This window comes from Phyllobates terribilis, unplaced genomic scaffold, assembly GCF_046119375.1.
Source record: "Phyllobates terribilis strain yellow unplaced genomic scaffold, ASM4611937v1 Scaffold_5__5_contigs__length_657084704, whole genome shotgun sequence".
Taxonomy (NCBI): Eukaryota; Metazoa; Chordata; class Amphibia; order Anura; family Dendrobatidae; genus Phyllobates; species Phyllobates terribilis.
Window position 1 is genome coordinate 155848203 of NW_027362765.1, and position 27732 is coordinate 155875934.

General features: G+C 41.6%; 1 protein-coding gene across 5 annotated transcripts in view; it reads right to left on the minus strand.

The window, feature by feature from the left end:
• Window positions 1-6794: 6794 nt before the first annotated feature.
• HDAC5 (histone deacetylase 5) overlaps window positions 6795-27732 on the minus strand; it is a 124394-nt gene continuing 103456 nt past the window's right edge. For 4 of the 5 annotated variants that reach the window (XM_073683263.1, XM_073683264.1, XM_073683262.1 and 1 more), the window contains 14 exons: window positions 27487-27619; window positions 24972-25105; window positions 24640-24760; window positions 24275-24324; window positions 24030-24164; window positions 23889-23944; window positions 22966-23053; window positions 22760-22879; window positions 22578-22675; window positions 22073-22191; window positions 21240-21373; window positions 21074-21158; window positions 18025-18172; window positions 6795-12101 (listed from right to left, as the gene is read on the minus strand). In XM_073683263.1, coding sequence (XP_073539364.1) covers window positions 12062-12101; window positions 18025-18172; window positions 21074-21158; window positions 21240-21373; window positions 22073-22191; window positions 22578-22675; window positions 22760-22879; window positions 22966-23053; window positions 23889-23944; window positions 24030-24164; window positions 24275-24324; window positions 24640-24760; window positions 24972-25105; window positions 27487-27619 — 1461 coding nt within the window. In that variant the 3' untranslated portion in view covers window positions 6795-12061. The remainder of the gene's footprint in view (window positions 12102-18024; window positions 18173-21073; window positions 21159-21239; window positions 21374-22072; window positions 22192-22577; window positions 22676-22759; window positions 22880-22965; window positions 23054-23888; window positions 23945-24029; window positions 24165-24274; window positions 24325-24639; window positions 24761-24971; window positions 25106-27486; window positions 27620-27732) is intronic. The other variant, XM_073683261.1, reaches the window with a different exon arrangement.

The window sequence follows — 27732 nt, forward strand, 5'->3', positions numbered from 1 at the left end:
CATATAACTTAATTTATGGACATCGGTGGTTTGATTTCTTTGCCTGTGTGGATTGGACGGGTTGTCCCAACATCTGGTGAGAATTTCATGTCAATAGCACCTTTAGAAATATAGTTACTCAATTGGTGACTTGTTCAATACTTATTTCACCCTCTCTGTGTGTGTATATGTGTGTGTATGTATGTATGTATATAGCCCCACTTCCAAAAAAAATGGGATTTGGAAATTTCTTATATCCATAGTTTATTCACAGTAGAACATAGAACAATTATCATGGGTTGAACGTTAGCCATTTTTCCATTTCATTAGAAAAAATTAACTAATTTAGAAATTGATGACAGCAACACATCTCAGAAAAGTTAGGACAGGGTTAACAAAAGGCTGGAAAAGTACTGTATATACTCGAGTATCAGCCGACCCAAATATAAGCCGAGGCACCTAATTTTCCCCATCCTGGTAAGTATTGCCCCCTCATCCCCAATCCTGGTATGCATGGCACCCCTCATCCCCAATCCTGGTGTGCATGGCTCCCCTCATCCCTAATCCTGGTGTGCATGGCTCCCCTCATCCCCAATCCTGGTATGCATGGCCCCCCATCACTGCACACATTAAAAAAAATAAACACTCATACTCACCTCCCTTCCATCTGCTCTAGCGCTGCTCCTGTTCTTCCAACAGCAGCTCGCCTCTGCATCTGAGCAGCGCATGACGTCACTGCCATGCACCCTCAGACGCCGAAGTGAGCTGCAGGAATATTCACTCCTCTCCACGCCGGGACTATGTTCGTGGGGAAGAGTGAATATCCCTGTTCTTTAATGGCTTGCGCACAGTGTGAGCAGTGCCGCAGCTCCCGTTGCATCTTAGCTGTCTTGTGTGCCCGCTACTAAAGAGAATGCATATTCACCCTTCTCCACGCCCACGGGCGTGGAGAAGGATGAATATGCATACTTTTTAGTAGCGGGCACAGAGGAATCACTGAGCCGCAGCAGTAGCTGCGGCGTTACAGACACTGTGCGCACACTATTAAAGAAATTAATATTCACTCCTCTCCACTCTCATGGGTGTTGAGAAGGGTGAATATTAATTTCCCTTTCGCAGCAGGCACCCGTGGTAGCTGCAGCCGCCGGCTGCTATGTGTGCCCCGCTCCTCCGCAACCCCCACTCACCCCACTATCCACCAACAGACTATGTATATACTCAAGTATATACCTTAGTATAAGCCAAGGGGGGCTTTTTCACCCTAAAAAATGGGCTGAAAAAGTCGGCTTATACTCGAGTATATGGTAAGTGGCACTAATGAAAAACAGCTGTAGGGTCAATTCACAAGTCACAAGACTGTGTATAAAAAGAGCATTTTAGAGAGGAATCAAAGTTATCTGTAAACAGAACAATTATGAGGGAATATTTAGCTAACATAAATGAGTTCAAGTCTCCAGGTCCAGATGAATTACACCCCAGAGTACTGAAGGAGATCGTAGAAGAAATTTTAGAACCACTCTCCATAATCTTTGAAAATTCTTGGAGAACAGGAGAAGTCCCAGAAGACTGGAGAAGAGCAAATGTTGTTCCTATCTTCAAAAAGGGGAAGAAGGTGGACCCAGGGAACTATAGGCCGGTGAGTCTGACTTCTATACCAGGAAAGATCTTTGAACAAATTATTAAACAACATGTATGTAAGTACATGGATAAGAATGAAGTGATTAACCAGAGTCAGCATGGGTTTGTAACTAACAAGTCATGTCAGACTAACTTAATTTCCTTCTATGACAGAATCACTGACTGGGTGGATCAGGGAAATGCTGTAGATATAGTATATCTTGACTTCAGCAAAGCATTTGACAAAGTATCTCACACCATCCTTATTGAAAAAATGACCAAGTATGCAATGGACCAGGCAACTGTTAGGTGGATTCATAACTGGCTTAGTGATCGGACTCAAAGGGTGGTTGTAAATGGCTTCACATCCAGCTGGATGAATGTCTCAAGTGGGGTACCACAGGGCTCCGTCCTGGGACCTGTATTGTTCAACATCTTTATCAATGATTTAGATGAAGGAATTGAGGGTAAACTGATTAAATTTGCTGATGACACAAAGCTAGGAGGGATAGCTAATACTAGAGAAGAGAGAGAGAGGATTCAAAAAGACCTAAATAAACTGGAGCAGTGGGCAGCAACCAACAGAATGGTTTTTAACAGGGAAAAATGCAAAGTACTACATCTGGGCAATAAAAATGAAAAAAGCATATACAGAATGGGAGGAATAGAGCTAAGCAACAGTACATGTGAAAAAGACTTAGGTATACTAATAGATCATAGACTGAACATGAGTCAACAGTGTGATGCAGCAGCAAAAAAGGCAAATACAATTGTGGGATGTATTAACAGAAGCATACAGTCTAGATCACGTGAAGTCATTATCGGTCTTTACTCCTCTTTGGTCAGACCTCATCTGGAATACTGTGTACAGTTTTGGGCACCACATTTTAAAAAAGACATAGACAAACTGGAGCAAGTTCAGAGAAGAGCGACCAGAATGGTGACTGGTCTGCAAACCATGTCCTATGAGGAACGGTTGCAGGATTTGGGAATGTTTAGCTTGCAAAAAAGAAGACTGAGAGGAGACTTAATAGCTGTCTACAAATATGTCAAGGGCTGTCACATTGTAGAAGGATCATCTTTATTCTCATTTGCACAAGGAAAGACTAGAAGCAATGGGATGAAACTAAATGGGAGGAGACACAGATTAGATATTAGAAAAAACTTTTTGACAGTTAGGGTGATTAATGAGTGGAACAGGCTGCCACGAGAGGTGGTGAGTTCCCCTTCAATGGACGTCTTCAAACAGAGGCTGGACAGACATCTGTCTGAGATGATCTAGTGAATCCTGCTTTGAGCAGGGGGTTGGACCAGATGACCCAGGAGGTCCCTTCCAACTCAACCATTCTATGATTCTATGAGAAGCAAAGATGGTCAGAGATTCACCAATCTGAACAACTGCGTCTAAGGGTACGTGCAGACTATCTGGAGCCGGCTGCAGCCCCGAGGCTTCAGAGAAGCCGCCTCTGGCTTCCGCACGTTATGCAAATGAGCGCCAGCCTCTTTTTTTTTTTCTCACCTGCAGACTTTCCCCATAGAGATTAGGTCTATGAGGAAAGCCCGCATGCGGACCCGCCAGAGAAATTGACATGCTACAGTCTGGAAAGACGTGCCGCATATCAATTTCTACGGGTGAACACTGATCGGGTGCACATACCCTAAAAATTGTGGAACAAGTTCAGAAAAATGTTCAATATAAAATTGCAAAGACTTTGAATATCTCACCATCTACAGTACATAATATCATCAGGGGATTCAGAGATTCTGGAGAAATCCATGTTCACAAGAGAGAAGGTCGATTATTGGATGGTCGTGATCTACAGGCCCTCAGAAGGCCGCTCTACATTAAAAACAGGCATGAGTCGCTTGTGCAAATCACTGCATGGACTTAGGAATACTTTCAGAAATCATTGTTTCTGAACACAGTTCTCCATGAAATATATAAATGTTAAAACTCTATCATGCAAAGAAGAAGCCAAATATCAACACAATGCAGAAACGCTGCCGTCTTCTTGGGACAAAGCTCATTTAAAATGGACTGAGGCAAAATGGAAAACTGTTCTGTGATCAGATGAGGGAAAATGTGGAATTCTTTATGGAAACCACAGACACCGTTTCTTACAGACTCATGTGTAGAGGGACAATCCTGCCTCTCTGATCGTATGGGTTGCATTCGTGCCTATGGCATGGGCAGTTTAGACATCTTGAAAGGCACTATCAATGCTGAGTGTAATATAGAGGTCTTAGAACAACATCTGCTCCCATCCAGACAATGTCTGTTTCAGGAAAGGCTTTGCATTTTTCAGCAAGACAATTCTAATCCACATACTGCATCCATCACTACAACATGGCTTCACAAAAGAAGAGCCCCGGTGATGAATTGGCCACCTGCAGTCCAGAACTTTCACCAATAGAAAATATTTACCTATGAAATGAATAATCCAGCAAAGAAAACCCAGGACTGCTGAACGGCTGGAATCCTACATTCGACAACTTTCCTCTCCCAATACTCCTACAATTGGTTTCCTAAATTCCCAGACATTTACAGACTGTTGTAAAAAGAAGAGGGAATCTCCACAATGGTAGGCATGACCCTATCCCACCTTTTCTGAGATGTGTTGCTGCCATCAACTTCTAAGTGAATTTTTACAAATTGAATGGAAAAATGTAGAAAGTTCATCTTCTGATACTTCTATGTTCTCTTGAGAATAAAATAGATCTATGAGAGATTTCCAAATCATTGCATTCTTGTTTTCTGTACTTGTTACGCAGAATTCCAACTTTTTTGGAACTGGGGTTGTATATAAATTTGTTTTATGATGGTCAGAATAGTTTAGATTACTGCAGTATTGCAAGACTGGTACCTGACTGATATATCATAAGCCAATGGGGAAAAAAAGGCAGATCTGTGATGGCTCCTATATAAGCAGAAGTCATATTGCAAGTATGAACATAGCGTGTCTATTAGTGATGATCGAGCATGCTCGTTGCTCGAGATTTACGAGCATGCTCGGGCGAGCACCTATTATCTTCAGCGTGCTCGGGGGTTAAGTTTTCGTCGCTCCGTGAACATGATTTGCGATTGTTTGACAGCTTTAATACATGTGAGGAATGCCTGTTTTTCCAGCATTCCTCACATGTATTAAAGCTGTCATACAGTCGCAAATCATGTTCACAGAGCGACGAAAACGTAACCCCCGAGCACGCTGAAGATAATAGGTGCTCGCCCGAGCATGCTCGTAAATCTCGAGCAACAAGCATGCTCGATCATCACTAGTGTCTATGAACAAAACCAAACTCATTGCATAGACCTTGTCTGACCACACACACAGAGTTCTTATCACATCTTAATACAGAGCTGTAGGCACTCCGAGTGGCACTATATGTTGCCTGTGTTTTCCCTTAGGTACCATACCTTTAGGCAGGGATGCCCCATTAAAGGGGTTATCCAATTTCCTCACAATTTTTCTGTATTCCCTGTGTGAATGGACAGTCACGTGACTGCATATATGCGATTTGCATACTTGTGGTCACATGCCGACTAGCCTCACCTGGCTTCTCTGAATAAAAGAGAATTGAGAGAAGTTCAGCAGTCTAGTCGGCACTTGACCACAAGTATGCAAATTGCATATATGTAGTCACATGACCGCCATCTCAAATTGGGAACACCTGGGAATCGTGACAGTGTGCACATTGCATGACGGGGATCCTGGAAGGTAAAAGGTTCACGTCCAGCAGCCAGTTACCATTCTCCTTGATATAAGGTATGTCTTCACAGTCTGAAATTGTCAGGTGTCAGGCTGTTTATGAACAGACTCCTACCTAATTGATGAGACTTAGTAGTTACCTCATTCATCCTTTTTTATGAGAAGTAACAGAGGAACAGCTCAACACGGTTATAAGAAAAGCTGCTCCAAAATTGTTATATTAGCGGAAATACAATTATTTACTAAACCAGATATGTCCAGATCTCAGACAGACCATCTATTACTGTTTCAGCAATTTTTTAAAAAAAATTTCTAATACACTTTCAGTATCAATTCCTCATTTATTTCAAGATCTCTGCTTGCAGTCATTCAGTAGGAGCCTTTATTATTTACTTCCAGTGGATAACAACCTGTTCTGGTCATGTGAAAATCACACAATTAGGCCAAATTCAGATGTCTGTGAAACATGAATATTGACCAGAATATCCAGACAGGCCACAGATCTCCTGACCCGAACTCAACTGCCTTATATATGCCTGCGGGGATGTTGTGTCCGGCGTTATAGTCCAGATATAATGGCTGTGTCTTGTAACAAGTCGAGCCCATCTTTGTCCATCACAAGACTAGGGCCGATTGATATTCCATGAAAGTCAATAGTGTAGGTTTTTAATACATGACAGGAAGCAGAGATCTTAACAAAACATACATTTCATTGTAAAGAAAAATAATTTTTATTGTTAATGTAATTGATTTATTTTGTACACTAGTGTGGACATGACCTTATAATATTAAGGGTTATTACCATTTTCTTTGACGGATATTATCTGATCGTGTGTGTAAAAACATGCATTTTTGCAATTAACTGCTTGTTAAAATGTGCAGCTGTTCTAGAAATATTAACACTTTTCCCTTGTTTACAGCTCATTGCCTAGGACACCGACCACCGCTGCCGTCTAGCTTGGCCGGAATTGGGAGCTTACAGTGCTTTCCAGAGATCCTGCTAGTTTCAAAACAGTGCTTACAAGCTCAATCAAAAAGTGCTTGTAAGCATGCACGTTTTGTTGTCCAGCAGAGGTGGACATTCACCAAGGCAACGATCTGTAAACAAAATAAAAGTGTTAATATCTCAAGAAGGGCTGAAAGTTTTAATAAGCAGTAAAGTGCAAAATTGCTTGTATTTACAAGCACTATCTGACAATACCCATTTGTGAAGATAGGAATAAGCTTTTAAATAAATAATTTCAGTCATTTTTTTTGAAACCTCACATCAAATCAGACACCCACAGAGTTTCCTGCAAGTCTGAGCACATTTTTATTTATACAAGGACAAACAGGACATATTACAAAATACTCAGATGAAAATTCATACCCACAGCATGTGAGGGAGACATAGAGACACACAAAAAGGGGAGTTCACAGTGGACCAGTCTTTCATGGAGTCCACCCAGAGCCCCCGACTCTGCACGTAATACTGCCGAACAACATGTGAGGTTTTCTTTATTAATTTAGAAAAAAATATATATATTTATTTACACGACAAATTACGAGACAGTTGCACAAGTCCACTGCGTGTGATGGTGAGAAGAGTCAAAGCCTTAAGACATCATTTTATTAAAAAGGTATATCCACCCGTACCGGATCCCATCCCCCCACCCTCCTTTTTCAAAAGTTCTGGCCTCAGTAAGAACAAGTACGCTGTAAACAATGTCCATGACCAAATCTTTTATTTAATATGTTGAGAATCTATAAATGGTGCATTTATTCAATTGCACATGGATCAGAACAGGGCCTTAAAGGGGATGTTCAGTATAAAAAACATGGCTGCTTTCTTTCAGAAACAACATCATCTCTGATCATAGGTTGTGTATAGTATTGCAGCTAATCTTTATTTACTTTAATGGGGCTTAGTTACAATACCAGACACAGCCAATGGTCAGGGGAGGCGCTGTTTCTGAAAGATTTTCTTATCCTGGACTACCCCCTTAAGTATAAATGATAGTGCCTAAAGCAGCCAATCCAATCATTCATTTAATTTGGTAATCTGCACTGCAAAAAAAACAAGAATTTGTTTGCAATGGGCTATACCAAAAGGTTTTGTCTGTTGTTTTATACGTGATGCACAAAATGTTTCTGTATGATGGAAGAGACCCCAGACTGAGCCAACTGGGAAACAAAGTGCTTGATTTAGTCCCAACCAGGACAGAACACAGCCTAAACACTCATCATCTCACCACTAATTACTATGTAGAGCCAGTGTTCACCTGACAGTTACACTCCTAATGTGTCTGACATCCTTAAAAAACAAAGCTGGTGGGTGCAATTGTACCACTGAACCATCCCCACTCACCTTCCATTGAGGGACTATATAAAATCCTGTCCCTGTTTGGTAACTGGTCAAGAGGGACCTTATGATTAGCCCCACTGCTCAGGCCATGAAGATATAATACACTGTTTAACATACAATGCCCCATTAGTGGCAATTCAGTGGATAGAATATCACCACTATCTTACCATGTATAAAATGTGCACATATTTATTAAAATGTCCATAAAATAATATTATTTAAAAAGGGGGGGGGACAAAATTGTGGCACTTAGCGTCACGTGATTTTTTTAGATTTTGAGACCCCCCTATAAATCACTGAGTCCCTGCTGCACCACGCAGACATAATGCACCTCATTAATGGTTCCTGTATATAACATGCTATATAGTAGCAAGTTGAGTTTCACATTTGGGGACGTTCAAGGTCATATTACAAAATATCCTGCTGCCTAGTTTGTGCAATGGGAAGTCAAAAAGAGAGCTCAAAATAAAGAGCCTCCAATAAATGAATAAACGGGCGCGGGGGCATACATCAATGTTACAGGATTAGCAGCAGTTAATGCACATACAACTTTATACTTAGTATAAATTTTGTGTTTTATTTGATATATTTGTTGCTACTCTTATAATTACATTTTTTTATTCTCATTGCCTTGAAGGTTTGTGGCACTGCGACCCACCAGCTGACTACCAAAGGGCAATGAGGGCAACCATTCAAATGAATAAGTGACCATGTATTACATGGCTGTTACATCTTCCAGATCAGGGGAAACTCTTTGCAGTGGCTTATCAGTCTGACTAATAGAGGCCCAGTTATAGGGATACCCCGTCTTTAAGTATAGCAATAGGGGTTGTCCTGTCTCTCGGCACACAGGCAGTACATAAATTACAAATTTTTTTGACTATTTATTTTACCAGTTTTTTGTCTGAAGATACACTTTCTTGTGTCCTCTCGAATGGACCAGTACAGAGAATCCTGCTGCTAGTTGCACTAAGAAAGTGGTCACCGAGACAGGGAATAAGGTGGTTGCTAGGCAACACTGATGTAAAATAATAAAGTAATATTAGTGTGCAGCCCTAGCGCTGTACAAAATTACTGAAACAATAGTATTTCCATCCTAAAAAATAGATCTCAACATATTAAAAAGTAAAACCGGGTACCCATACGATTGTGTAGTGTGAAGCCTTTCAATTCAAACCCAAAAATTGTAATCAGAGCCTGGCATCCGCAAAGTCTTCTAGTGTCTCTATACCTGAAGGCTACGTCGTTGTTATAGGGGGCTGACTTGCATAGCAGTCAAAAAGTTTCATTATTAACATAATATATGAATGGGGGGGAGGGGAGGTTGTGAAACTACAGAGAGAAGCAATAAATAATGTTTACAAACCTTCAATAGACGTAATTGTTTCAATTTGGTCCTTGGCAGGAGAAGCCTCTCCAATCTAGCTGTATGAGGTGTGTGTATATGTTCACATTAACACAAAAGCACATACACTGTTACTTTGTCAACCCCGGGTCAGTTACATGGTAAATGGGTAAAATGCACATATACACACACACATACATGTAGAGGGGCACTTGGCTTTGTTCTGATGCCCTGTAGGGATTGGCGTCAAATGGGCAGTTTTATCATTACAAAGTAGTTAAAGTGGTTCTCTGGACACCTTTAAATAGCTTACCCCATTTGGGTTATTTTTTTAAGACCCCTTCCAATAAATGAGCAAAAGTATGGTATTCGGCTCCTGTGGAGTGCCAGCACTGACTGAAAACTATGGATATCATCCAGCTAGTATTAGGGCTAACAAAGTGACCCTCACATTCTGTTATCCAAACCTGTCAATCCCTTTATGGCTGAAGATTTTAAAGGATTATTCCCATTTTAGGAAATTATCACTCATCCGCAGGTGGTAACTTGCTTGGATCCCCACTGATCACAAGAATCGGCTCAGAAGAAGTCCCTTAGGCTGGGTTCACGTAGCGTTTTCTCCCATGCATTCTAACCACCTCAAAGTAGGATTCAAAACGGCGCATTCACCGACGGGACCATTGACTAGAATGATGCAGACGGAGTGACAGTGTGCTTTGTCGTGCATCATTTTCGGCAGTATACACCTAGTTGAGGTGAGCAAACAAGACGTAGTCAACTATGCCTGCAATAGGCAAATATGGCAGAAAATTATGCATGACAGAGTACACTATGACTCCAACTGCATCATTATAGTCATTGGCCCCATCGGCACATGTGCCCGAGTCCCGTTTTGAGGGAGGTTCAAATGTGAGCAATGACGAAGCCACTGACCGTAGGAGAAAAACTATGTGAACCCAGCTTTACTCATCTACCTTTGGCTGTTCCATAGACAACTGGAGCAGTAGTGCCCATGGGCATCAACAGCTTAATTCAAACTGGGAACTTCAGAGCCTCATAGTTTGGAAAGGCAGAGGTCTCAGTAATGGAACCCCTGGCATCCAGAAAGTTATTGTCTGTCCTCTGGTTTGGTGCTAACTTTCTAAGATGGGAGTAACCCTTTAATCGTTGGCCAAAGATTTGCATCAATATCTACAGTAGATGCCATATGCAGGAGTAAACAGCAAAGTGTCATTCATGCCATGATAGGTCCTCAAATTCTGGACCAGCATTAAAAGTTAAGTCAAGTTTGGCATGTACAATCAGTGGTGGCAGCCATTTTCTGAGCCTGCAAGATAGCATCCCAATTTAAGCTGCAGGGCACCTTAAGACGTCCCGTAATGGAGTTTTTAACCAGTCCCAAAATCAAGCTAATTAGATTCACACTGGTGATCACGAATGGCTCTTCCCTCAAATAAGGGGGCAGATTCCAGATGCTGGAGCCCCCCAGATCAGACTTTTATGACGTGTAATATTGTGGTGGGAGAACCGTTTTAATATGTTTAAAAGGATATTGTCCACAAACACAGGTGAGTAGTCAGAAATGAACGTGGTAGCCTCTTCTCAGGCCTTGTCATTCTCTAACCCCCCACATACAGAAAAGAAGCACTCCTTATAGGCTCTGTTCACAATAGTGCCACTCCTTCTGTTCTTGAAGGAACCATGACAGTCCTGGCAAATCTATTATGTTGTGGATTCCAACAAATCCTGATGGGGCCTTTTGACTTTCAATCTTTCTTCAGGTTTTCTTTTACAGCAAGAACAGCACTGTAGGTTATTCTTGCCATCGAAACACAAGTAAAGCCATATTAAGGCCAAAAAGGCCATTTACACCTCTGAGTCATTGGGTTTCCGTCAGGGGTTGTTCGATAACATAGTCTACATTACCGTTTTTTACAGATTCTGAAACCCCGAACGACCCCAATGTTAGGAACCATCAAAATTAGCTGGTACCTATCGAAAACATCCGTTATACCTGTCATGGCTGTTACCAATGGAAGCCATGACACTAATGAGAACTAAGGCCATGTAATATCCATCTTAACTGATTTCCCTACGCCATAATACACTAGTATTATTAGGACATGGTTTATACAGAACATATTGATGGCTAAAACCTGGTCTCCATGTACGAAATGGGCCTTATTTAGGTACCCTAGAGCAGGGAAGCTGTTTCCTACAGTAACCAATCAGATTCTAGCTTACATTTTCCCAGTGCAGGTTGGAAAATAAAAGCGAAGATTTGATTGGTTGCTATTGGCAACAAGGCAGGGTTCTCTCTGGCCTGTTTTTCTATATGAAGCCTACAAGGCTTCCAGAATTATGTCGTTTCTAATAAATGTATTCCTTTACATTAAAGATTAGAAATACCTGTGTTTAAGCAGCAATACCCCAAAAAAAACCTGAGCCGGCTTTAAACCTGTGCTAATGAAAAAAAAAAATGGTACTATTACAAAGAGAGGTCTAGGAAAAACAGTATTTTTGGGAGGAAGGGAGATATATAAATCACAATAAATGTAATTATGGATCAATAAAGTGCATATGTTGCCTGAACCTATTGGAAGTAACCATTTAACCATTTTGTGAGGTGAACAATATTCTTTGTGTTACTTCCCTTGGTTCCTAGTCCATTGATAGGTTGGATCACAAGATGGCTGCATGGATGGGTACACTCTGATATTTGTGGCACAATTAAAAGGACCCTATGTGTGAATTGGTGGTGTACGAGGCACAGATCAATGAGACATTAGGCAGTAGCATTTAGTGTTAACGGGAGACCAGACTCAACATGGCGTGTAAGCTAAAGTGAGGGTCTCCGAGCATAGGGAGGGTGGGTGTGCTAGTCTTGCCCGCTGGGACACATGACATCTGACCCATTGAGTTTTCTTGTGTTTATGTTTTTTTTCTTTCTTGTTTTTTTTTTGTCTGTTTCTTGGTTTTAATAGAAAAAATAAACCGATCACCATAACAAAAACTAAGAAAGGAAAATAAAAAAAGGATTGTGGTGTGTGGACTCTCCAGGACGGGCGATCAGGCCGTTGGCTCATCCTCCATGGGCTCTTCCAATGCTCTGAAAGGACATAGATGTTGAATTAGTATTTGCCTAGCTGTAGACATTGACTGATTAATAACATTATTTCTTAAAGTCGTTGTATATAGAATTAGAAAAACATGGCTGCTTTACTTAAAAAAAACAGTGTCAGACCTATATACAGGATGACGCTGAGCTCAATTCACCCCAACTGGGATGAGCTGCAATACCAGACACAACCGATAGACAATTGTGGTGCTGATTTCTATTTCTGTACAACCCTTTTAACATCTGACCCTTAACCGGTTCAGGACCGCCCACTGTACATAAACGTCGGCGCTGCCCGGGCTCTGTGCAGCGCCGACGTTTAAAAACGGTGGGTGGTCCCGCAGCGCTCAGGACCCCCAGGGTCCTGCTAGCGCTGCGGTACCAGTTCAGAGCGATAGCTCTGACATGTGGCATCATGGGGACCTGAATGGATCAGGTCCCCATGATGTTAACCTGTTCCTATCTTCTAGATGCCGCGATCCATAGCGATCGCGGCATTTAAAAGATAGTAACAGCTGGTGGTCGGCGATCGGGACCCCCCACATACCTCAGGAGCGGCGGGGATCCCGGTGCTGTGACCTCTGACATCATTGAGACCTGATTGGCTCAGGTCTCGATGATGTCAGCGTCACACCAGCCAATCAGAGAGATCACCAGGGAAGTTTGTTTTAGCAACAAACTTTCCCGGGCGATCTGCCTGATAAATACACTGTTTCTCCTCCGATCTCAGTGAGAGAGCAGAGGAGAAACAGTGTGACAAGAGCTGTGTCAGCCTTGCCACTGTGAAAGTAAAAAAAATAAAATAAAAAAGAAAGTAAGAGTTAGGGTTAGTGAGTCTGTCAGATCAGTCAGTCCTGTCAGATCAGTCCTGTCAGATCTGTCAGTCAGTCAGTCCTGTCAGATCTATCAGTCAGTCAGTCCTGTCAGATCAGTCCTGTCAGATCAGTCCAGTCAGTCAGTCCTGTCAGATCAGTCCAGTCAGTCAGTCCTGTCAGATCAGTCCAGTCAGTCAGTCCTGTCAGATCAGTCCAGTCAGTCAGTCCTGTCAGATCAGTCCAGTCAGTCAGTCCTGTCAGATCTGTCAGTCAGTCAGTCCTGTCAGATCTGTCAGTCAGTCAGTCCTGTCAGATCAGTCAGTCCTGTCAGGTCAGTCAGTCCTGTCAGATCAGTCCCGTCCGTTCAGTCCGGTCCGTTCAGTCCAGTCAAAAAATCTAAAAATAAAATGGCCCGTCAGACTTATACCGCAGAGGAGGTGTATGCCCTGCTGTGTTCTGACACTGATGACAGCGCAATCTCAGATGGAGATATGGATTTTGAGGGCTTTAGTAGCGGCGACACTGAGAGCCCAGAAATGAGCAGTGATTCTGTTCCATCCTCAAGCCCAAGGACCAGTACAACAATAGGGGCAAATAGCGCTACTGGAGAAACGTCTCCAAATCAGGGAACACTGCCCAGTACAAGCGCTGTCCCTGCTACTAGCGAATTGGCGCACGCCAGTGTACAAGGGGCTTTGCCACATGATCTAGCATTTCCCAGATGGGAGGCTTCGGATTCGGCTGCTCCATTCAGCCCTGATTTCAATGCCATTCCTGGTATAAATGTGGAGGTGAAAGATTTTGGACCAATTCATTTTTTTAATTTGTTTTTTACAGACAGCTTGCTAGAGCATATTGTCGTGCAAACAAATTTATATGCATCCCAATTCATAAGCAAGAATCCCCGATCTTACTATGCTAGGGCAAATTTATGGACACCAACTAATGTCCCGGAAATAAAAAAATTTTTAGGACTTACATTTGCCATGGGGCTTGTTAAAAAAACGAGCATTCGATCCTACTGGTCCAACCACCCTGTTCAAGCCACCCCTATGTTTTCAGTCATTCTGCCTAGGACCCGTTATGAAATGCTCATGCGGTTTTGGCATTTTAACGACAATAGTCAATGCCTGCCCAGAAATGCCCCAGAACATGACAGGTTATATAAAATTAGACCCATCATTGAAAATTTGTCAGAAAAATTCTTAAGCCTCTACACCCCAACACAAAATATTTCTATAGATGAGTCCCTTGTAAAATTCAAAGGAAGACTGCACCTCAAGCAATTTATCCCATCTAAAAGGGCAAGGTTTGGAATAAAGATCTATAAAATGTGCGAAAGTTCAACCGGATACACATCCTCTTTCCGCATATATGAGGGGAAAGATAGCCAACTAAACCCACCAGGATGCCCTACTTATCTGGGGACATCTGGAAAAATTGTTTGGAAGCTGATAAGTCCATTTTTTCAAAAAGGCTACAATCTATATGTGGACAATTATTACACCAGCATACCCCTATTTAAAAGTCTGGTTGAACACAACATCGGGCTTGTGGGACCATCCGTAAAAACCGTCAGGGGTTTCCACAACCATTGGTCAACCAAAAGTTCCAAAAGGGGCAGTCAGGGGCTGTACGCAACGGAGAGCTGCTTGCCCTGAAATATAGGAATAAGAGGGATATTTTTGTCCTCAGCTCGATCCACACAGATGCCACAAGGGCCACTGTAGAACTAGGATCCACCACTCCGAAGCAAAAACCTGTGTCAGTCATTGACTACAACAAACACATGGGGGGGGTGTGGACCTTGCAGACCAGGTTCTACAGCCATACCAGGTATCAAGAAAGTCCTATACCTGGTATAAAAAGTTGGTTATCTATTTGTTTCAGGTGGCCACATACAATTCTTTTGTGTTGTACAAAAAAGCAGGAAATTCAGATCCTTTTCTTGATTATCAAGAAAAGGTAATTGAAAATCTTGTCTTTCAAAGTGTTAGCCCCGCTCATCCATTAGAATCTGAGGATGTGAAAAGACTCACTGAGCGACATTTTATTGCACTTATTCCAGCAACGGAAACAAGAAGGAACCTCCAGAAAAGATGTCGTGTATGTACTAAGAGAGGAATGAGGCGTGATACCCGCTACTATTGCCCACAATGCCCATCATTGCCAGCCTTATGCGTCACTGACTGCTTTAAAATCTACCACACAGAACCACGTTTTTAAACTGTAAAAATGTATCCCAATTTGTCATTCAAACATTTGGTTCATTTAGTGAATGACATATTCGAGTAGAGCTCACTTAATTTCCAGGGGGGGTTCTCCAGAATCTAAACCTTCCATTGCGTGCTTGTTTCTGGAAATCATCCATCGAGTTAAAATGGTCACTAAACCCATAGATGAATTCCCAGAGGGGTGTCATTTACAAAATGGGGTCACTTCAGGGGGGATTCTTTAGCTCTGGTACTCTGAAAAGTGCCAGAACAGCATAATCCCCCCTGAAGTGACCCCATTATGGAAATGACACCTCTGTGGGAATTCATCTATGGGTTTAGTGACCATTTACCTACTTATTTTCCCACCACTAGATTAATTTATACAGAGGAGTAGATTGTAAAATTCGGTCACTTGTTGTGGGTTTCCTCTGTTTAGGCACCTCAGGGGCTCTCCAAATGCAACATGGCGTCCGCTATCCATTCCAGTCAAATTTCCATTCCAAAAGTCAAATGGCGCTCCTTACCTTCCGAGCCATGCCGTGCGCCCAAACAGTGGCTTTGCACCACATATGGGGTATCAGCGTGCTCAGGAGAAATTGCACAACACATTTTGGGGTCCAATTTTTCTGGCTGCCCTTGTGAAAATTAAAAATTTGAGGCTAAAGTAGCAGTTTTGTGTTAAAAATGTGTTTTTTTATTTTCACCCTTCAACATTATAAAATTGTGTGAAGCCCCTGGGGGTTCAAGGTGCTCACCACACATCTAGATAAGTTCCTTGAGGGGTCTAGTTTCCAAAATGGCGTGACTTGTTGGGGGTTTCCTCTGTTTAGGCACCTCAGGGGCTCTCCAAATGCAACATGGCGTCCGCTATCGATTCCAGTCAAATTTCCATTCCAAAAGTCAAATGGCGCTCCTTACCTTCCGAGCCATGCCGTGCGCCAAAACAGTGGCTTTGCACCACATATGGGGTATCAGCGTGCTCAGGAGAAATTGCACAACACATTTTGGGGTCCATTTTTTCTGGCTGCCCTTGTGAAAATTAAAAATTTGAGGCTAAAGTAGCAGTTTTGTGTTAAAAATGTGTTTTTTTATTTTCACCCTTCAACATTATAAAATTGTGTGAAGCCCCTGGGGGTTCAAGGTGCTCACCACACATCTAGATAAGTTCCTTGAGGGGTCTAGTTTCCAAAATGGGGTGACTTGTTGGGGGTTTCCTCTGTTTAGGCACCTCAGGGGCTCTCCAAATGCAACATGGCGTCCGCTATCGATTCCAGTCAAATTTCCATTCCAAAAGTCAAATGGCGCTCCTTACCTTCCGAGCCATGCCGTGCGCCCAAACAGTGGCTTTGCACCACATATGGGGTATCAGCGTGCTCAGCAGAAATTGCACAACACATTTTGGGGTCCATTTTTTCTGGCTGCCCTTGTGAAAATTAAAAATTTGAGGCTAAAGTAGCAGTTTTGTGTTAAAAATGTGTTTTTTTATTTTCACCCTTCAACATTATAAAATTGTGTGAAGCCCCTGGGGGTTCAAGGTGCTCACCACACATCTAGATAAGTTCCTTGAGGGGTCTAGTTTCCAAAATGGGGTGACTTGTTGGGGGTTTCCTCTGTTTAGGCACCTCAGGGGCTCTCCAAATGCAACATGGCGTCCGCTATCGATTCCAGTCAAATTTCCATTCCAAAAGTCAAATGGCGCTCCTTACCTTCCGAGCCATGCCGTGCGCCCAAACAGTGGCTTTGCACCACATATGGGGTATCAGCGTGCTCAGGAGAAATTGCACAACACATTTTGGGGTCCATTTTTTCTGGCTGCCCTTGTGAAAATTAAAAATTTGAGGCTAAAATAGCAGTTTTGTGAAAAAAAGTTAAATGTTCATTGTTTTCTTCCACATTCCAAAAATTCCTGTGAAGCACCTGAAGGGTTAATAAACTTCTTGAATGTGGTTTTGAGCACCTTGAGGGGTGCAGTTTTTAGAATGGTATCACTTTTGGGTATTTTCTGTCATAAAGGCTCCTCAAAGTCACTTCAAATAAGATGTGGTCCCTAAAAAAATGTTTTTGTAAATTTTGTTGTAAAAATGAGAAATCGCTGGTCAACTTTTAACCCTTATAGCTTCCTAATAGAAAAAAATTTTGGTTCCAAAATTGTGCTGATGTGAAGTAGACATGTGGGAAATGTTATTCATTAACTATTTTGTGTGATATATCTCTCGGATTAAAGGGCATGAAAATTCAAAGTTTGAAAATTGCAAAATTTTCAAAATTTTCGCCAAATTTCCGATGTTTTCACAAATAAACGCAAGTGATATCGAAGAAATTTTACCACTATCATGAAGTACAATATGTCACAAAAAAACAATCTCAGAATCAGGGGGATCCGTTGAAGCGTTCCAGAGTAATTACCTCATAAAGTGACAGTGGTCAGAATTGAAAAAATTGGCCCGGTCACGAAGGCAAAAACAGGCTCTGGCGCGAAGTGGTTAAAGGAGTGGTCTGGTCTCAAAAGAAAAGTGTGTAGTTACTCAATGTCACTGCATATTGCCAAATTGTGACAGTAAATGATGCGTATAGTGTCACAGCCCCCTTGCGGTCACATGCCGACTAGACTCCAGCGCTTCTCTTAATTCTCTTCTATTGAGAGGAGTTGGGTGAGACTAGTCAGCATGTGACCACAAGTATGTATACTGCATGTACGAAGTCACGTGACTGCCCACACGCAAAGGGTATAAAATGTAATCATGACAGTGTGTGCATCACACACTGCCACAATTCAGCGGTCTGCAGTCACATGTAGTGACTGCAGACTTTTCTTCGGAGACCAAATAACCCTTTAAAAATATTTTTGTGTAATAAATGCCACATGTCACTGGGTTTTTTTACCTGGAGATACAGTCTGTATTACTTTGCTCTGTATCTACGGATAATGATGCCAATGCGCTAACGGTTTCTGCATCCTCCACCTCACCTCGTTGTGCTTCCAAGAAGGAGTGGCTTAGAGCAATGTTTTTTAAGGAACTCCAGTGCTTGCCTATGGAAAATAAAAAATATATTTTTTTTAATTCCAACAGTTTAATGATGGATCCATTAGACCATAAAAGAGAATCTGTCACCAGGTCAAAAGTGGCCAGATTTTGCTCTTATTTTATTCACACTGCTTCCCTGAGTAGTATATATTTTTTTCTTTTTTAAATCTGCAATAGAGTTCCAGAGATATGAGCCTCCAAAGATGCTAATTTCTATGGTTTTTACCAAAGGAGAGTTGCTCACAAAGTTATTACGCAGAGCAGTTTAATGTCCTTATAAAAAAAATTCAAAGTAAAAAAACCTTTTGTTGTACAAAATATTGTATAATATAAAAAAATAAAATAAACGATATATAACTACTATTGCCGCAATCGTAATGGGCCAAACTATACAATTAACACATTATTTATTAATCTATCAAACATCATGAAAGCCATTAAAAAACAGAGTAACATATGGTTACACTTCCCCTTATTAAAAAAAAAAGAATAAACATTGGAGATTTTATAATGCAAACTGTATACATTATGACATAGATTTCTTAGACCTGATAAAATTCACATCAAAATGACAGTTTAATACTTCCGGAATGTTTGAAATCAATCATCGCCCACCTAGCCCGATTGATCAGTGTCCCTCCTCCCCGCTGCTGAGATCTCTCATTGCTCAGTATAAGCTGCACTTGTCAGTGACACTGTGTGAGCGGAGACTGTATGTAAGTGGACTCATGCTATTTTCTTTCTATAGCTGGACTCACAATATCCCCATCATAATATCAGAAATATACAGCCATTAAGAGATTAATTTTCAACGTATGTACTCCAGCAGCTATGATATCCATATAATAATGCATTCATTTTTTATCATAGCTGCCCTCCCAGTAAAACTTTTAAATTCAGCTCCCCTCAAACCCTTTGAGCTATATATGTACTGTACGTCAAAATGTGGAATTACTTCCCACTTAAAATTTATGTATATCCATTTGCATGAAGGAGATACTAAAGAGATTCACTCTTCTCTTTCCACAGTAATGCAATAACGATGCTATGCTTATTAACTGCATGGTAATACCAGCCATAGATGTTCAGCAGAAGTGTAGCATCACTATATGGTGCGGGCTCAGAAACAGAGCCTGCTCTATACAGCATGGGTGCCAGCTGCATGATACAGCCAGAACCTGAATTGGGGGTTAGGAAATGGTAATCACTTCCAAGGGCATTTCCCCCCCCAATGACTTAATTGCAGTGTGCTGATGGGCTGTCATGGCAATTGAGGATCTACCAGGCCCCATATCTGCTAAGTTGTTATTTCTATGAAGCCCAGCCATTGACTAGGCTTCATGAGACTGGTGATTATACAGTAAATCACAATACTATAGTATTGCAGTGTATTGCATACCCAATAAATTGATTTCAGGTTCATGTCTAACAAATGTAAAAAGCTATTAAAAATATATATAAAAAAATGATATCAGCTTAAATCACTTCCCTTTTCCTATAAAGCAAATAGCAAATCTAAAAAAAATTACTAATTTTTGGTCATGTCACCTCCCCCAAAAAATGGAATAGGAACTGAAAGGTCATATGGACCCCAAATTGGTACAAATAAAAAATTCAGCTCGCCATGCAAAAAAATGCCATCATACAACACTGAGTTCCCATGATGAGTATTTTTGACGTTACTTATTTTTACTGAGCAAAAAAAACATAGTGCATTATAGTGAATGGGATTTATATAAATCTCATGCCCACTGTGCTTTTTTATGCGGCATAAACTGACCTGCGGTATATTTTCGAAATCTGCAACAGGTCAATTTATCTTGCGGTATTATAATTTGCATGTTTTCCCCATAGACTTAAATGAGATGAGGAAAAGCAAATAAAAACCGCACATGCGATTTTATTGCGTTTCTGCAATGGAATTGCATTATAAGGCTGTGTGCCCACTATGCGTTTTTCAAGCGTTTTTGATGCGGAATTTCCGCAGCAGAAACGCTTTAAAAACGCTTGGTAATCCGTGCCCCATGATCCCCAATGTTCTGTGCCCATGCTGCGGATTTTTCTGCAGCGGAAAAATCTGCAGCATGTCCATTATTTGTGCGTTTCTGCATGCGGATTTGAGGTCCCAATGCATTTGAAAAACGCAAGCCAAAACCGCATGTAAAAACGCGTCAAAAACGCGTGTAAAATCCGCAAGTGTTTTTGACTGGCAAGAAAATTTTCTGCATCGTGGGCACATAGCCTAATGCATATAATTCCGCACATGACTTAATCCATAAAGTTTTACCTAAGCTAAATAACAGAAAGTATCCAAAACAAAGCAAAATTACATACCAAAAAAGAGACAAAAACTGCGGCTGAAAAAAATGTGATAAAAACTAAATGAAAAATGCAGTTTAGCTAATAGGTGTAGAAAATCTGCAACATCAAAAACTCAGCAAATACTCACTGTGGGAACGTAGCCTAAAACAAAAAACCAACGAACGGCGGTTATTTATCAATTCCACCTCCACTTGGAATTTTATTTTCTCTTTAGTAGAATTATCTCTTGAAATGTATGGCATCATTCTAAACTATAACTCGTCCCGCAAAAATCCAAAAAATCAAGCCTTCACACAGATATGTGAGTGGAAAAATAAAAATAGTTCTGGCTCTTGGATGAAGGGTAGGAAAAATGAAACCAGAAAACGAAAAGCTCACAGTCCTTAAAGGAAACCTGTCCTGTTGTACAAGCAGTTTTATCTGTGAACACTGTGGTACAGAGAAGGAGAAGCTGAACAGAATGATATATGGGTTTGTTGGAAAATATTCAGAATAACTTGTATGTTATTAATTGAAATCCCTGGTGTCTGTGTGTATAGGAGTCCAGTGAGCGGTCCTACTAGTGATTGATAGCTAGCACTTACTCTGGATAGTAATGACTCTTTCTAGAGTGGTCACTGCATTGGCACTTGGTCTCTGCTGCAGAACGCTGTTATCAAATGGCGCCGGCTATGGAGCAAGAACATACCAGTTAGCATGAATAAGGCTCCTATCACCATATCTCATGATCTTCCACCATCCCGTTCTCACCTCCATTCCCAGAAGGGCTGACACACAAGCCTCAGAGGCATCACAGATGGCAGTTAAGTCGTGTCCTCCTTCTAATGCCATGACAACCCTACCTCCTGCCAGAGTCTTCAACTGTGTGGTGAGGTGTCCAAAACCTAAGTGGCACGCAGACAAAATGGAGGCATTGATGTAATTTAGAGGAGCGTATAAAATTCAATAACGCTGCTTACTACTGTGCTACAAGCCTCTGATCTCCATTTTTGGTCTGTAATGAACATGACCGATGAAAAAAATTCTAAGTAGGATTATACATGAAAAATGATCACCAACGTGGACTAGATTAATCAAGTTTTACACTGGTCTTAGGTTGGGTAGATCACCAGTGCCATAGCTGGAAATGTTGTAGAGGCAGCAATTACAACACTTACCCAGACCATGGTGAACTAGTGGCACAATGGTGTAACCACCAACAATACAGCTACTACACCATACATAGAAATAATTCATTTTCACAGTGTATATAGTTGCCATACAATGTGGTCTTCATCTAAAGCCACAAGTGTCTCATGTGGCTAATCATTATCTAAAATAACTATTGGATCATATTACGTTGTCTATTACTGAGATCAGAAGGACATAGATCATAAATAACCATCTGTGGTGATCTTCCCGACAGCACACAAGTCAAAAATTATGGGCTATTTCAAAATAAAGCAGACATAAGATCAAATTTACTGAATGACTTAATTGGTATTTTTTCTTGATGTTCTCTAATCCAGGTTCTTCATCATAAGCCCTGGCTTAGAAACGCACATATTAGTGGTTTTTATAATTTTTGTTACATTCATGCTTACATTTTGCTGTAACAGAGTAGCCTCCAAGTGGGCTTTGGTGCCCCTCCACTGCATCAAACCCAGCTGAGACTAAGACAAGATCTGGGGCGAACTCCTGGGCTATAGGCATGACCACCAACCTGGGAAGACAGACAAAACATGTTAAATACTATTGATAGGTCAATTTACAAAATAAAAATTAAAAGTTCAACTCGTTTCGTTATCGTCCCTCATTGGTCTCTCTGCTTTAGTGTTCTTGACAATTCCCTAATGTGGCTAATGGAGTACAACTTAGAAGAGGGTCGAAGAGGTGGCAGGTCTGCTCACCAATGACCATAATGATGGCCTTGGAGACACGTGACCTCTAGAAATATAAACCTTATAGATAAAAAGACATTGATCTAGATAAGGTTACCATGATTGGTCAACCAGTCCCATTAATGGATAGCAGCAATGGCTTGCAGAACTAAAGTGTGCAACTTACACTGGAGGAAAATAAGAATACATATAGGGTTTAACACAATACCTAAAAGCAGCCAGGTACTCCGCATCCCCTACAGGTGGCTCCACTCCCCCTGTCCATGCAATATTCACATTAAATCCAACTCCACAACCGGCACCCACCTGTTAAATACAGAAACATAATATGCATACATATTTGATACCATGAATCATGGCCTGGAGCCCCTCCAAGTCAATGGGACTCACCTCCTCTGGAGAACCACTGCCAGGAAAAAAGTTCCCATCGTCATAACGGTGGAGAGACACATACAGGACATTGGGGTCACTGTAAAAGGCTTGTTGGGTTCCATTGCCATGGTGAATATCCTATAAACAGGATTAGAAGAGTTAAATCAGAGTCACTTATTTTATAAATAATGGCTGGTTATATTTTTGCAATTTTGGCAACTCACCCAGTCGACTATGAGGATCCGACCCACGTTCATCTTTTGACGGAGAAGTTTGGCAGCAATGGCTACAGAGTTAAAAAAACAGAATCCCCTGGATCACAAACACAGGGGTATAAGGTCAGTGAGCCATATTAGAGACTTGAAAAGCAGTCTATGGTCAACTTACGGTTTTCCCACATGTACATCATTTTGCCAGTGTGACGGTTAGGCACAGGGCTTATTTTAAAGGGTAACCGTATCTTCAAAAGTAACTTTTAAGAATAAGCTGTGATGTGTGTGTATATGATGAATAACACTATTTTTGGACACTATGACTTGCATCCTGAATGTTCAATAGTTTCCACCCTGCAAGCTCTATAATCTAATGTGTAACAGATTCTGAGATGGTGGGAGAAAATTGAGTACTATGATCTCTTATACAAAGCACACAAGAGAGGAATTCCTGCTCTTCATTCCTTACTTAACACACAGAAATAAGCATCAGTATGGGTAATGATATACAGCTATTATACAATGTTATACACTGAGGTGTGTGCATGTGAATCCAGCACTGTAGTGAAGTAAAAGACTTGTTAGAAAGCTCTGCACAATCTTTCTGTGTCCCCCCCTGCCTGTTTCTTCACTTTGTTCCTCACTCCTTCCCCATCCTATTTCCATAAAAAGTGTAACCTGACACCTCACTGTGCTGGTAATCCATCTGGTGAGTTTGGGAGGAGGGGGAGAAATGTCTCATAAGTAGAGGAGGAAGCAAATTTCACTGATAACATATATTGCAAAGTTTCTTTTAGTCGCCTAAACTATTGATTTATGCAAAGTTTGTTAAAAGTACAGTTCCCATTTTAGGTCATATTCTAAACGAATGAGTTTGGGGCCCAATGTTGTTAGCTGAACCATTATCTATTCTAGACCATTCTCACGATACTCACATAGCAACGGACTCTTCTGCATGATGTCCTGGTGGACGGATTACAGCAAATCCATTCTATGGGATTGCAAAGAATGTAGTTCAGTGGTGGATAACACAGCATAGTACCCCTATAGAATAATATTGTGCATTTGTGACTTACTTTCAGTTCTCCAGACGCAACTTTAAATGTCAATTCAAGCAAAGATCCTACAGCTGTTCTTACTGCCGGTGGAGAATGGAGCTCGTTCCATACTGTGTCACTATCCACCTGTAATAATGAATAAAGTGGAGGACACTGGAGTAGGGTCCATAAAAGGGAAATCAGTACATGGTAGATGGGTGTTTACTGCTATAGTGATTGTAAATCTACTAAATGGCCAAAAATGAGAATGTGCCAGAACTTACCCCGATGCCACCACAGGGGAGCACTGCATACATCTTCTGGGAGAGTGGTCCTATTGGATGATTGAAAAAGAAGGTTGGAGATATTGAGATTATAACAAGAGGAAAACAAGAAGTGTGACCCACCATTACTATGTTCTATAGAGATTTCATGTAGATGAGATACACTTTTGGTGCTCTCGTGCACCGTCCATCTAAGTCCCTTATGTAGGATTATTATCCCCTTCTTTGCATCAAATCACCCACCCTCAACCCCTTATTTTTGTTGTTTTTTTTTGCCCTCCCCAAAATTTTACTTTTTTACCCAGCTCTAAATTTTACTACTCCATCTTGATTCCCAGCCAGTAGCTATGTCTTCAGCCCCTCACCCAGCAGGTTCTTGCTCTCCAGTTTGTGGCGGCTTTGTGGGCTTGTCCCGTACAGGAGGGTGTGATGCTCTGTATGTACCGTCTGAATCTCGTCCAGCGTGGCCTTCCTGCCCCGCACGCGCTGTGAGAGGGACATCGTGTCACTCTTAGTCTATATAACCCCAATGATTGCCACTAAAATATCTCTATAAGCTCAGTGCCAACCATATATACACACTTGTGCAGACACGTCTCACCATCAGCTACATACATCAATCTGTGAGCCATCCCATGCCACCCCTCTGTGTGATTATTAGATCCTACCCAGCCATATTAACAGTCACATGAATCACCTGGCATTTGTTTAGTAGCCCAGTCTCCTGTAGACGGGACCAGATGCTCTGTATTCTCCCGGCATGTTCTGGGTGGTTATTGGTGTCCCCACAAGTGCACTGGTGTTTCAGCATCAGAGTGTCGTAGACTAAACCTGAAGAGGAAAACAAACCTGAACCAACTTTTAAATCTCATATTTGGATTAAATATACAGGGGGTCCTCATTCGTTCTTATCAATTATCTGGAACAAATAGCAGCTACCAGGTCTCCCCTTTTTGTAAAGGACCTAGAATCTCCATGCATTACATGGAAAGCCCACTGATTTCACCGGGCACTGAGAAATGCATTGCCCTTGTGGTACTTACCACCAGGTTCCCTTGCAGATTACAGCTTATTGCTGGCGACCACAGGGATGACATTATTTTGGGTCGTTCTAATGAAAAAGCGATGCATAATGTGGACAACCTTCTTATATGTCTCACATGAAGTTTTAGGAAGAGCAGTGGATTCTATATGTAGGAGTGGTATCATACAACCACTGCCATACCAACGTGAAAAATCTCTTTATTGGCTAGCAGTGGTAAAATCTTCCTAATTATGAAGTGATCCTGTCCTATCTATGCTAAACATGACTACTTCTGAGACTGGAGAAAAATATATTTGAACTAGGTAAACCCAGTCCCCTTCTCTTGGCTAATGCATAGACAAAGAATGGCTTAGCTACTGAAATGAGCCAGCCCCCTTCATGTACATCACTAGTTATGTGCCCTCTCCTGTGCCAAACCCAATGCATAAGTGGAATTACCAGAACCTTTGATTTTCATAAAATTATATGTTAGTTGTCTATTCAGATTTACTGGAGTGGAAAAAGCAGTGATGAGATCGATGACTGGGTAGAAAAAGTGTGACATGTTATCAATCCTCTACACTATCCACAATAATTAGTCAGGAATTCTACTATTCATTAGAATTAGTCATTGCCTTCAAGTAATAAGCTATTGTCTTCTCCATGCCCTCATGATGTCACTGGTTTCTGATGAGTGGTTAGACTGCTCTGGTGAGCAAGGATACAAGCCACAAAGGAGCTATGGAGGCAACATGTCATCTGGCTTTGAGAACTATCCCCCTTTTGTGCAAAAGAATAACTGTTAGGGAGCAGACAGGTGGCCGTATTTCTCATGCAAGGATCGCATCACAATCCTCGGACTGGTCCGGCACCTCTCCTGACCTGAGCGTGAAAGATTGATGTATTTCTATGCAGCTGTCAGGCTCAGGTCAGGAGAGGTGCCGGGCCAGTCCGAGGATTGTGATGCGATCCTCTCACGAGCAATACAGCCTGTCCCCTTAAAGGGGCTGCAACATAAATGTGTAACCACTTTTCTAACAGCTCAATTGACCACAGAAGACTCAGCAGCTAAAACCTCCAGGAATCAGCAGTGATCACTGGGTGAAGCTGTGGATGGATGGCACGTTAATCCTGCAATGGCTACTACAGGAGAAATGTAGTATGACATGGTGCTCAGAGACGCATGTTTTAGGGGCAGAGACCCTGACTTCAGCAATGTGTCACTTACTGTTCAGATTACTGAAATTTTGATAAAATCACTGTTTTATCTGCTGCAGATATACCAGACCTCTGAATACTAAGCTCTGTATAACTTCTACCCACACCACTGATTGACAGCTTTCTGTGTATACTGTGCATAGGCAGACAGCTGCTAATCAGTGGTGAGAGTTGAGTTATACAGAGTTCATGAATATAGAGGACTACGTGGCAAAAGGTTTGCTAGTCCTCTGGTGATAATCTCCTGATTATAAAACAATGATTTTGATCAAAAATACAACAGGGAGCTTAGTGAGTGACACATTGCTGGAATCAGAGTCTCTGTCTTTACATTATGTTGCTCTCAGATTAGATGGCTAAAACTTGTTGATAGATTACTTTTAAAGTGTTTTTCCCAAAATCACAAGTCGCTGGGGCTCCAACATTTAGGTCCTCCAGCGATCCTGAGATTGGGACCTGGAACCCCAAGAACTGAATAGGGCTTTGCAGTCCTGTCTTGAAGGGAGAAGGGGTGGGCATATTCGGCTTCCAATCTATTCATTGTTAGTGGGACTGGGGAAAATAGCCAAGTACTGTATCAGCTTTCACTGGCTGTCCAATAGGCAATGGATGAAGTGGAGGTTGAGCATATGCTCCTTCATTCCATTCAAGATGGGGCTGTAGATCCATGTTCTCTGGGTTCCTGAGCCCCAATCTCATTGTTGTCTCATTGAAATTGCTAGGGGTCTTACACGACCAGCAAGTTATCCCCTATCCTGATGGATAGGGGATAACCCTTTAAATTAAAGGTACTTGTGTAATTACTAGACACAAAGTCTTTCAGAGCAGAAGAGAGAGATTCTGAAAGGAAGACCCTTCTATGACATTCATATCCTCTAATAAGACTTGAATTGTATTATCTAGTCTATAAGTTCCCTTTCCAGGGTCTAGGGGGAGCCCTCCAGTGTTCTATTTGTGCGGACTGGCATACCTGTGCTGCTGAGAGCTCTGCGTCGTGGCTCAGAGCTGAGGGCGGTGAGCGGAGCTGCAGGAGAAGACTGTGTGCGACTTAAAGCTGAATGAGGCAGGGAACCTTGATACAGAGGGAGGGTGTCCGGAAACATCTGTAAGAGGCGCAACAACAGCCTGAGATCAGCGACATAAGAAGGGTTGATCCAATATTTAAATGGTTAATAACATATCGCAATATCAAACAATGAAATCTAAAGCAGTGGGG